The sequence below is a fragment of the Gadus macrocephalus genome, chromosome 16, assembly GCF_031168955.1.
Source record: "Gadus macrocephalus chromosome 16, ASM3116895v1".
NCBI lineage: Eukaryota > Metazoa > Chordata > Actinopteri > Gadiformes > Gadidae > Gadus > Gadus macrocephalus.
The window spans coordinates 9,673,615-9,685,900 of NC_082397.1; the positions used below are offsets into that span (position 1 = coordinate 9,673,615).

Here is a 12,286-nt window from a genome sequence, read left to right on the forward strand (position 1 = left end):
AATTCATCATTTATAATCATGTTAACGTTATTACATACAAATAAACCCCCAGCTTCCTTTTTTGGCATTTACATCCTAGTAACTGTGATGAGGTGAGTTTAAAACTTTCAGTCAGTAAGTAAAACTGTCATCTATAACTAGGACTGCAAGCAGTCACCCAAGGTATTCACAGCCCATGCACGCCAACCCCAGCGACCGGCATCTCAAACTGATTCACAGGTGCACATCATTACTCCTAGCCCCAACTACTCCTCTGAAAAGGGTGGGTCGTTGTACTACAGCCCTGTTTTTTTTTGCTCCCAAAAATGAATGCGCGCACAGACCGACACACACACACAGACAGAAATACTGACTCAAACACGCACATACACACACTCAAGACACACACTATGACCCACACTCACACAGACAAATATGGATACATACATGCACACACATACATACACACACACAAAGACACAAGCACAAAGACACACACACAAACAGTGGTTTAAAGGTCCCATGGCATGCTGCTTTATGGATGCTTATATATAGGTGTTAGTGTGCCCTTTTTACGGTATTTTGAAGACGTTCAAGAAATTCAGCCTTGGTGCATAATTACAGCCAGTACGAGCCAGTCCCACAATGAGCTTTCAACAAATTTGCTGTTTTTAAGAGGCGGGTCAGGGTGGAGGGTGGGGTGTGGCCCTAAGCAGCCACGGTACCATGGGCTAGTGTTGACGGTGGATGTATCACAATGGCTCAGATAAATAATATCATCCAGAGGCGCACACAGCTTTTGACCGTGTTCTGTAAATATTCTAGAACACTCCGGGTGCTCCGGGCGGGAGTCCTGGAGCTCTATATCTAAATAATATCATATTATACATCGATATCTATATCATCTAATATATATTATGACCAAAAGCTGTGTGCGCCTCTAGAAAATATTATGAATCTCAAACGACTGCGTCGGGTCCACTGACGTCTCTGGTTCTTCCATTTCCACATCAATCTGACGTAGACTGAACCGCTCTATGGTAGCCTGGCTATTGCCAGACCAAGCTCAATCGTAGATTGCACGTTGGTCTGGGGAAGCTGCTGTCATTTTCTTCAGCACAAGAGGCGTGATCAATGGGCCTAATTCAAATGACTCTGTACGCAATTGGCTGCTTGCCGTCGCTTCCCTGTCGTCATTTTGTTAAACAAGCCAATAGTGCGCCAGGGGGAAAAGCCAGCTTGGTGATTGGCTCCCGCAAAAACGTATCGGAAGCAGAAAGAAATGTATTGCTCTTCTCAAGACCCTTCTCAAATCGCAGACAGAATGGGCGGGGCTACCCAGTCTAGCGACATAGAGGAGAAAGGGATTGTCGCCCGCCGGAGCCACGCTGCCTGCTGCCGAGGTACCACCCCCTCGGATATCCATCCCTCAGTGCTCCCTCAGCGGGCAGCGGGCGGCGGGTGGTGCCTCGGTACCTGACCACGATTGCTCCGGCTGTGAGGTACGCAAGGTAGGAATGCGAGTTGCGTGATTGCCCGCTGCCGAGGATCCCCCACCTCAGAAGCGGGCAGCGGCACTCCTTCGGGGGACAATCGCGGTCAACAATCCCTTTCTCCTCCATGTCGCGGTTCATGTACTTCAGGGAGACAAAGCCTAAGTTCCTTTCCCCAAATTCCATCGCAACCATGGCTGAGACAACGCCCACTACAAGTCTCGTTGTGGAAATACCAGCGACGTCAGAGAACCCGACGTGTTATGCGCCATAACACCAACAGCAGAACGGTTATCCAAATAACAAAGAAGTGTACAACACTTGCGTTACACTGTGTGCATTCACACACACACACACACACATGTGGTGCTCGCACGGTCGTAGCTCATTGTCTTATTGGCGGGCCAAATTCTCTGGGCGGGCAAGGCAGAGAAAGGGGAGTTTCTAGCGAACATAGGCAAGCTAGGGGAATTCATATTAATGTTAGAAAACCTCATAAAGGGACATTTTCATGCCATGGGACCTTAATAGTAGATGCCATTTTTTTGTGATCTTGGGCCGCCTGGATGTGAATTTGTGCATTACGCTTAAGAGCATTCACTGTAATTTGCACTGTGAAGTCATGGAATGAGATAACCACACCATACTTCATACCTCCTGTTAAGGGAGGTGGCCTCTATGTGCCTGGCAAGTTTCCAGGTCCTGCCACCTTCTGAAGCGGAATTGTGATCGATTTAGAGCATTATCGCTCAGCTTAGCAGTTATTCAAATTTGCACTGTGACGCCATTTTTATCGACAGTTATTAAGGGGTATGTTCCCAATTTGTTTCCAGTCCCTTGCCTTTTCTCAAGTGTAACTAATTGATTGAATATTGAAGGATTTGGATTTCCGCATTAGGTGAGCCATCTTTTATGATGTCAAAAATCTTTGCTAAATTCAAGAACATACAAGTCTATAGATTGTGTGCATACAATCTTGGGTAATTTTGACTTTTGTTTGACTTTGAGAACATTTTTAAAGATTTCCGAAAATTCCATAGCACAAAAAATGAAACCCCAGACAGAAATTATGGGTCCAAGAATCAAAAATGTTCAGCATGCAAAATAAGCCAGCTACACAGAGTTTCAGTATTGTAAATTTATTGGGAAGGCAGGGCTGATCGTTTGACTTTGACCACAAATTATAGCGCCCCCTATGGAAATTTCGGCCCAGTGAAAGGGGCACTGTCACACCAAAATTGTACCGGGGGTGAAAATTGCACCGCCTACGTAATCTGCGTTCGAAAATTCCAAACCGGCCTGGCAACAGGCGATCGTGTCGGACGTTGCCTGGCAACGGACGATCGCGTCGAACGATGACGTAGGATGGTTCATGAACATTCGCGGTTATTCATTGAGCGTCACAAGACGAAATAACATCAAACAGATAACAATTATTTTACAAATGACATTTATTAGCGTTGCTAACTTTATATTTGTATTGCATTTAATTGTTTAATCGCATTTAGCGAATAAAAACTGAGTCTATTAACACAAGCTAGTATTATTATATTAAGTAAAAACAAGTGTTATCTGTATTATGTTATTTTGTCTTTGGCAACATGAGCACAAATGTTTTTTGAAACCTGCCTGGCAACGGACAATCGCGTCGAACGATGGCGTTATGTTTCGAACGCGGATTACGTAGGCGGTACAATTTTCGCCCCCGGTACAATTTTGGTGTGACAGCGCCCTAAATTAAAATATACAAATAATCCTGATATTGCATTCAATGCGTATCATTGCATTTCATATGCTTGTTACGAGCCAGGCCGTCTCAATGACTTATATGTATTCAAATATTGTGGTCAATAGTGCCAATGCAAGTAGTCCACCAAGAACCGCAATATTAAGATTTAAATACTTTGGTTTGATCTGAAAAATCAATGGGATTTCTCTTGTTTTAGTTGCTTCAGGTAAATCACATAATGAAGTTGCATGAATTGTGCCTACCTGTTTCAATTGTTTACCCCCCCCCCCCCCCCCCCCAGGAGGGATCAATACTGTAAGATTACTATATTTGTCACACTCCCCTTTGATATAAATACCAGTACTGTGTATGCCTCTTTCTTTCCTGCACGTGATGCCACCCATGTTAGGTATGCTCTCCACACAGAGGTGGTCAGAGCAGGGTTTGGCGCTTCTACAGCTTTTGCTCGTGGCGTCTTTCTCCAAGTCTGAGGAGCGAGTGTGCAGCCTGATGGGGGAGCCAGAGGAGCCCCAGCTCTTCAAGACTGGAGACATCATCTTCGGTGGAATCTTCTCCTTCCACAGCAGCTGGACGAACATGAAGTCTACCTACGTGCACAGACCACTACCACTGCAGTGCACAAGGTACTTCAAAATAAAACGTATAAAAATGTATATATACTTCACATTTAAATGCAAATGTATTGATCTTGGATGTCATATTATCCCTTTGGTTCAAGTCTGAATTTCAGAGCGTTCCAGTTTGCCCAGTCAATGCTGTTTGCCATTGAGGAGATAAACAACAGCACAGAGATTCTGCCTGGCATTACACTAGGCTATAAGATGTATGATGTATGTGGTTCGATTGCACGGGCAGTTAGAGTCGCCCTGTCTTTGATAAATGGCAATGAGGAAACGGCCTCCATGTCTGAGAGACCTTGCAGTGGATCTGTCCCTGCCATTATAGGAGTGACCTCGTCATCTCCTTGCATGGCAATATCCACCGTCATCGGACCTTTTCACACTCCATTGGTAAAGTCGTTCAAAATAACCTTGATCCTAAACATAGAAAATACTGTGTCTATTTTTCTGTATTTTTATCTGTAATTCTAACTTGAAAACTGCCTTTGTGTTTGTTTTTATGTCCCCCAGGTCAGCCACTTTGCCACATGTGCTTGTCTTAGCGACAAAATCAAGTATCCATCCTTCCTCAGAACCATACCCAGTGACTACTACCAGAGTAGAGCCCTGGCCCAAATGGTCAAGCACTTTGGATGGACCTGGGTAGGGGCTATTAGATCAAACGATGACTATGGGAACAATGGAATGGCCATATTCATAGATACAGCAACACAGCTCGGCATCTGTCTTGAGTACTCATTGCCTTTTGTCCGGACAGATCCACCAGAACAAAAGCAGAAGATTATAGAGACTATTAAGGGTTCTACTTCCAAAGTTATTATTGCGTTCCTCAATCATATGGATATGGAAGTACTAATAGAGGAGTTTGCCCACCACAACCTCAAAGGGCACCAATGGGTAGGCACTGAGGGATGGATATCAGATTCTCAAATTGCTATTGCAAAGGGCAACTACATCCTTGAAGGCTCTATTGGCCTGGCCATCCGAAAGGCCCATGTCACTGGCCTGAGAGAGTTCATGTTGGATGTGAAGCCACTCAACTCTTCTGGAAATAAATTGTTCACAGAGTTCTGGGAGACAGCCTTTGGATGTATATTTAATAATATAAAGCCAGCGGGAGAAAACAGGGAACACTGTACTGGTCATGAAGATCTCAGAGGGATAAAAAACAGCTTCAATGACATGTCACTTATGCCTATCTTTAACAATGTTTATAAAGCAGTGTATGCAGTTGCACACACTCTTCATAATATTCTTGGCTGTGAAGAAATGTGCAGCAACACTATAGCATCAGATCAGCAAGTGGTGAGTTATACACAAAACATTATATACTGTAAATGCTACTGTAGACTGCTGATTTAATCAAGTATTAAGCATGATGAATGTGCTAAATATAAGCATTTCTCATCAGATTTTGAAGCGTTTGAAAGAGATAATGTTTAAAACCAAAGAGGGAGAGGAGGTTTACTTTAATGAGTATGGAGACCCAGCTGCAAAGTATGACATCATAAACTGGCAGCCCAAGAAGGATGGCAGTGTGGAGTTTGTTACTATCGGCCTCTATGATGCGTCTAAACCTGAAGAAAAACAATTAAATCTAGACAACCTAACCTTTACTTGGGCAAATAACTCAAAACAGGTTGTTATTTTTACCCATTAAATAATGATTGGCACAGTCCATGAACAATGTTTGAACAACAATATTAAAATAGAGTTGATTAAATTCTGACTGTGTTTTCCACATGCAGGTACCTATTTCAGTCTGTAGTGGGACATGTGCTTTGGGAACTCGCAAGGTCCTCCAGAAAGGAAAGCCTGTCTGCTGCTATGACTGTATACCGTGTGCAGAAGGCGAAGTCAGTAACATGACAGGTACTATAGTGTTGCTCAAGAGAATGTAGGTTCAGTGCCATGATTGTATCTGTTAATCCTCAACCACTCTTTGAAACAGTTAATCATCGTAACAAAGTAACACTGAATTAATTTATCAACCTTTTTCACAATTCAGTCAAGGTAGATTAAGTGAAGAGTAGGTACAGGTGTAGCTCATATGATCAAAAGCTTTATCATGAGTGCAGTGGTTCATTGATGACAAATTGGTTGAGGAAGGTAAGATACACACTGGTTGAGCCCTGTTGGTTCTTTTGCACAAACAAGACCATATTAGTGAGCCACACCTGTGTTTACTCTCACATGGCACTCATACGAAAATGTCTCCATCATGACAGTTAGGCTGCTGTTCTCCTTTAACTTTGCCATTTTAATTTTAATATATATGGTAAACGATATACAATATATGGGAATGATAACACTTCAGAATTAAACAAAACTATAAAATACAAAATCTAAATCTGGAAAAACAACATCTTTGTAAGAAAATACTACACTTTCTCACCCTACTACGTTATTTTTTCTATTCAATGCATCTAATATTGAATAAAATAATTATACTTTCTTTCTTTATTCAATTTTAGATTCTATCACTTGTGTGCGATGTCATCCTGAGTTCTGGTCCAATGAGGGAAGAGATGAATGTGAGAAAAAGGAAACTGAGTTTTTGTCATATACCGAAATCATGGGGACAATTCTCACAGTGTCTTCCTTGTTAGGAGCCTGCTTGACTGCTACAGTGGCATTCATTTTCTTCAGACATAGGAATACTCCAATAGTCAAGGCCAACAACTCTGAGCTGAGCTTCCTGCTGCTCTTCTCCTTGACTCTTTGTTTCCTCTGTTCTCTGACCTTCATCGGCCGTCCCTCAGATTGGTCCTGTATGCTTCGCCACACAGCGTTTGGGATCACCTTTGTCCTCTGTATCTCTTGTGTTCTGGGGAAAACTCTTGCCGTGTTGATGGCCTTTAAGGCTACACTACCTGGTAGTAATCTAATGAAATGGTTTGGACCACGTCGACAAAGAATCGTTGTTTTAGCTTTTACTTTCATACAAATTGTGATTTGTATAGTTTGGCTAACATCCAACCCTCCTTATCCGTTCAAGAATTTAAGGCATTTTAAAGATAGGATCATTCTAGAATGTGCATTAGGATCCCCTATAGGGTTCTGGGCTGTGTTGGGGTACATAGGACTCTTAGCTTTATTATGTTTCATGCTGGCTTTTCTGGCCAGAAAGCTGCCAGATAACTTCAATGAGGCCAAATTCATCACCTTCAGTATGTTGATATTCTGTGCAGTCTGGCTCACCTTCATCCCTGCTTATGTCAGTTCTCCTGGGAAGTTCAGTGTTGCCGTCGAAATATTTGCTATCCTGGCCTCTAGTTTTGGGTTACTATTTTGTATTTTTATTCCAAAGTGCTACATAATATTGTTGAAACCAGAACGAAACACAAAAAAGAATATGATGGATAAAAAGAGTTAGATTTGTAGATGTTCTGAATCAGAGTGAAATAATAAATATTTTAATAAAGACTTTAGCATCCCTGGACGCGATTCCTTATGCCATTCAGGCCTCTTGATTTGTGCCGCTCAATTTTTAATTCAAAGGGCTCCATTAATCATTTCAATTTTGAATTCAATGCAATTATAATGGGTTTGATATAACTATCCATGGACCTATTTGTCAAATGTATAGCCTTGCCCATTGACTTCCATTGTGATTATTCTTTAAAAAGCTTAATAGTTGAAAAAGTTGAAAGAGTTGAAAAAAGTTGAATTTAAGCAAACATGTGTTCCTGTAATGGGATCAATAGTGGCAATTCAAATTCTCGATTGAGAACCAAATATTTCAATGTAAATAAGACATAAACTGTACAAATTAATTATATATCTAGTTTAGCTAGTAATCTGTACTATAGTTCAAATATAAAACTAATTTCTCGAGATTTTAGTTTTCTTAAGGTTCATCACATTATCAAATGTTGATAATCATGAAATAGTTTATTCCCCACCCCAGAGGGATCAATACTGAAAGATTACTATATTTGTCACACTCCCCTTTGATATAAATACCAGTGTTGCGTATGCCTTGTTCTATGCTGCATGTGATGCCACCCATGTTAGGTATGCTCTCCACACAGAGGTGGTCAGAGCAGGGTTTGGCTCTTCTACAGCTTTTGCTCGTGGCGTCCTTCTCCAAGTCTGAGGAGCGAGTGTGCAGCCTGATGGGGGAGCCAGAGGAGCCCCAGCTCTTCAAGACTGGAGACATCATCTTGGGTGGAATCTTCTCCTTCCACAGCAGCTGGAAGAACATAGAGTCTACCTATGTTCACAGTCCACTACCATTGCAGTGCACAAGGTAGTTTAAAATCCTACATATAGAGATGGATTTATATACAATTATACTATATGCATGTTTTTTATGTTATATGCCATAATAATGTTTTGGTTCAAGTCTGAATTTCAGAGCATTCCAGTTTGCCCAGGCGATGCTGTTTGCCATTGAGGAGATAAACAACAGCACAAACCTTCTGCCTGGGATTAAACTGGGATATAAGATCTATGATGCATGTGGTTCAACTGCACGGGCAGTCAGAGTGGCGCTGTCTTTGATGAATGGCAATGAGGGTACAGCCACCATGTCTGAGAAACCTTGCATTGGATCGGTCCCTGCTATTATAGGACTACAATCCTCTTCCCCCTCTATGGCTGTAGCCACAGTCATTGGACCTTTTCACACCCCGATGGTAAAGTGGTTCAAATAATCCTAGGCTGAAAATTTGAATAGCGTGTGTCTTTTTTCTCATACTTATAGTGGTCTGTATATTTTCATTCGTATTTATTTTGTTCTTTGTAGGTCATTTTGATCTGTAATAATGCATTTCTGATATTATTCTCTATCCTCCAGGTCAGTTACTTTGCAACATGTGCTTGTCTTAGCAACAAAGTCCGGTATCCATCTTTCCTCAGAACCATACCCAGTGACTACTACCAGAGTAGAGCCCTGGCCCAAATGGTCAAGCACTTTGGTTGGACCTGGGTAGGGGCAATTAGATCGAATAATGACTATGGGAACAATGGAATGGCCACATTTATAGAAACAGCCACACAGCTCGGCATCTGCCTTGAGTACTCATTGCCTTTTTTCAGGACGGATCCACCAGAACAAAAGCAGAAGATTATAGAGACTATTAAGGGTTCTACTTCCAAGGTTATTATTGGGTTCCTCTCTCATATGGATATGGATGTACTGATAGAGGAGTTTGCCCACCACAACCTCACAGGGTTCCAATGGGTAGGCACTGAAAGCTGGATATCGGATTCCCCAATTGCAATTAGTAAGGGCCACTACATCCTGGATGGCTCTATTGGCCTGGCCATCCGAAAGGCTTATGTCACTGGCCTGAGAGAGTTCATGTTGGATGTGAAGCCACTCAACAATTCTGGAAATAAATTGTTTACAGAGTTCTGGGAGACAACCTTTGGTTGTATATTTAGTAATATAAAGCAAACAGGAGAACATCTGGAACAGTGTACTGGTTATGAAGATCTCACAGGGATAAAAAACAGCTTCCATGACATGTCACTTATGTCTATCTTTAACAATGTATATAAAGGTGTGTATGCAGTTGCCCACACACTTCATAGTATTCTTGGCTGTGAAGAAAGGTGTAGCAACACTATAGCATCACATCCGCAAGCGGTGAGTTACACCAAATGTTTATGTACCGTAAATTCCACTGTAGATTGGTGACTGAATAAGCACTGAATGCGATCATTGTGCTAAAATTATGCATTTGCCATCAGATTTTGCAGCATTTAAGAAACATAAAGTTCCAAACCAAAGAGGGAGAAGAGGTTTACTTTAATGAGAATGGAGACCCAGCTGCAAAGTATGACATCATAAACTGGCAGCCCAAGAAGGATGGCAGTGTGGAGTTTGTTACTATTGGCCTCCACGATGCGTCTCTGCCTGAAGACAAACAACTACATATAGATAACCTAACATTGACGTGGGCAAATAATTCAAAACAGGTTAAGTTCTGTTTTTCCATTAAATATTGAACAGCACACAATTTTTAACCATCATTGTTTGTTCAATTTCAAATACATTTGAAACTACTCTGACTGTGTTTTCCCATGCAGGTACCTATTTCAGTCTGCAGTGGGACATGTGCTTTGGGAACTCGAAAGGTCCTCCAGAAAGGAAAGCCTGTCTGCTGCTATGACTGTATACCGTGTGCAGAGGGGGAAGTCAGTAACACAACAGGTACTATAGCCTGGCTCAAGAGAATGTAGGATGACTGCATAACTTTACTGTGTGCTTCATGAAGGCAGTTGTTCCTGCTAAGGAATGAGTGAAGTAGGCTAAGCAATGCACTGGTCAAGCCCTGTTGGTTTTCTTGCACAAACAAGACCATTGTTAATGCTATGAGCCTCAACTGTCTTTACTCTGACATTGCTGTCATGCGAATAAGTCTCCATTATGAAGTTACACTGCTTATAATGTAAATAATTATATATGATTTAAGATATACAGGGGAAAATACACATTCAAAACAAAAGGATGCATAGTAGAATTGTGTATAAATGGAAAATAAATGAGAAAACTGGTAAAAAAGGGAGTTGTTTTTTTTTTTTTTGATTTTACTCAACCTGCTTCTTTCTTTAAAAAAAAAAAGTGTCTCGTAATAATTCTACCTTTATTTATTGAATTTTAGATTCTATAACTTGTGTGCGATGCCATCCTGAGTTCTGGTCCAATGAGAGAAGAGATGGATGTGAGAAAAAGGAAACCGAGTTTCTGTCATTTACTGAAATCATGGGATCAATTCTCACAGTGTCTTCCTTGTTAGGAGCCTGCTTGACAGCTACAGTGGCATTCATTTTTTTCAGACATAGGAATACTCCAATAGTCAAGGCCAACAACTCTGAGCTGAGCTTCCTGCTGCTCTTCTCCTTGACTCTGTGTTTCCTATGTTCTCTGACCTTCATCGGCCGTCCCTCAGGCTGGTCCTGTATTTTTCGCCACACAGCTTTTGGGATCACCTTTGTCCTCTGTATCTCTTGTGTTCTGGGGAAAACTCTTGCCGTGTTGATGGCCTTTAAGTCTACACTACCCGGTAGTAATCTAATGAAATTGTTTGGACCTCGTCGACAAAAAATTGTTGTTCTAACATTTACTTCTATACAAGTTGTGATTTGCATAGTTTGGGTAACAGCCAACCCTCCTTATCCGTTTAAGAATTTAAGACATTTTAAAGATAAGATAATTCTAGAATGTGCATTAGGATCCCCTCTAGGGTTCTGGGCTGTGTTGGGGTATATAGGACTTTTAGCTTTATTATGTTTCATACTGGCTATTCTGGCCAGAAAGCTGCCTGATAACTTCAATGAGGCCAAATTCATCACCTTCAGCATGTTGATATTCTGTGCAGTCTGGATGACCTTCATCCCTGCTTATGTCAGTTCTCCTGGGAAGTTCAGTGTTGCTGTGGAAATATTTGCTATCTTGGCCTCAAGCTTTGGGTTACTATTTTGTATTTTTATACCAAAATGCTACATAATATTGTTGAAACCAGAAAGAAACACAAAAAAGAATATGATGAGTAAGAAGAGTTAGATTTGTAGATGCTCATATTCATGGTGAAATAATTCATAATAATAATTTTAATAAAAACTTTAGCATGTATGACTGTGCCATGTGTTCTGTATGTCACGTGGGCCTCTTGAGTTTTTGCAACTATGTTTTTTTATTCCAAATTAATCATCATCAGTAATAATTTGAATTAGAAATTGTATACAATCATAATTGCTTTCATATAACTACTTATGGACCTATTAAGGCCATGGCATAATTGTAACTAAGATAATATGAGTCTTAATACCCTTTGGTCATTAGGTTCAACTGAAACGTATAACTATTTTTGGCCTGCATAAGGCTAATATTGTGCAGTCTGATGATCATCCAGAAGTATCATTAATAATTAAAATAGAAGGAGAACAAGATGGCCTCATTTCACTTCTCCCACACAGAGTTCCCAACACTGACATTAATAATCGCTCAGATATATTTTGGGAACCATGTCATCCCAATGTTTTAGACTGTGTATTAATATATTGGGATCAATAGTGGCAATGCAAATTCTCCACTCAGAGCTCAAATATATCTGTGAGTTTAGCAAGTAATCTGTACTATTTATGAATCGGAAACCTGACTCCGGTTCCTCTAGTCTCTTGTTTTTTCAGGGTATATCAAATGTGGGCTGATCATCATGAAACAAAACAAGTACAATATTATTGTGATATTTGTTTTTACTTATTCATCATACATACCTTTAGTATCGCTAATTCATATTGCCATGTAAATTCAGTGAAAGCAATCACTTTATCGATTATGCTTTTGTTGCATTCGATTTTCATTAATTAAAGTAGCAACCCTTTGTGGAACAAGTGTGCTCACTTGATCAAATTGTTTACCCCCCACTCCAGAGGGATTAATATTGTAAGATTACTATATTTGTCACACTCCCCTTTGATATAAATGACAG

At 40.8% G+C, this 12,286-nt stretch overlaps 2 protein-coding genes across 2 annotated transcripts; both read left to right on the top strand.

Moving 5' to 3' along the window:
- Positions 1 to 3,616: 3,616 nt before the first annotated feature.
- LOC132474982 (extracellular calcium-sensing receptor-like) lies at positions 3,617 to 7,218 on the top strand. Its single transcript, XM_060075927.1, has 6 exons — positions 3,617 to 3,845; positions 3,941 to 4,232; positions 4,353 to 5,147; positions 5,254 to 5,481; positions 5,591 to 5,714; positions 6,317 to 7,218. The coding sequence occupies exons 1-6, from the start codon at positions 3,712 to 3,714 to the stop codon at positions 7,216 to 7,218; spliced, it is 2,475 nt and encodes an 824-aa protein (XP_059931910.1). The 5' UTR covers positions 3,617 to 3,711.
- Positions 7,219 to 7,847: 629 nt separating this feature from the next.
- On the top strand, positions 7,848 to 11,535 carry LOC132474338 (extracellular calcium-sensing receptor-like). The gene is made up of 6 exons (XM_060074957.1): positions 7,848 to 8,094; positions 8,191 to 8,482; positions 8,644 to 9,438; positions 9,543 to 9,770; positions 9,882 to 10,005; positions 10,457 to 11,535. The coding sequence occupies exons 1-6, from the start codon at positions 7,853 to 7,855 to the stop codon at positions 11,356 to 11,358; spliced, it is 2,583 nt and encodes an 860-aa protein (XP_059930940.1). The 5' UTR covers positions 7,848 to 7,852; the 3' UTR covers positions 11,359 to 11,535.
- The last annotated feature ends 751 nt before the right edge of the window (positions 11,536 to 12,286 follow it).

Excerpts from the sequence above, each read along its gene's own strand:
- LOC132474982 (XM_060075927.1), top strand. The coding sequence starts at position 3,712 with ATGGGGGAGCCAGAGGAGCCCCAGCTCTTCAAGACTGGAGACATCATC. Across the intron at positions 3,846-3,940 it reads CTACCACTGCAGTGCACAAG|TCTGAATTTCAGAGCGTTCC; the intron begins GTACTTCAAAAT and ends CTTTGGTTCAAG. Across the intron at positions 5,715-6,316 it reads CGAAGTCAGTAACATGACAG|ATTCTATCACTTGTGTGCGA; the intron begins GTACTATAGTGT and ends ATTCAATTTTAG.
- LOC132474338 (XM_060074957.1), top strand. The coding sequence starts at position 7,853 with ATGTTAGGTATGCTCTCCACACAGAGGTGGTCAGAGCAGGGTTTGGCT. Across the intron at positions 9,771-9,881 it reads GGGCAAATAATTCAAAACAG|GTACCTATTTCAGTCTGCAG; the intron begins GTTAAGTTCTGT and ends TTTCCCATGCAG. Across the intron at positions 10,006-10,456 it reads GGAAGTCAGTAACACAACAG|ATTCTATAACTTGTGTGCGA; the intron begins GTACTATAGCCT and ends ATTGAATTTTAG.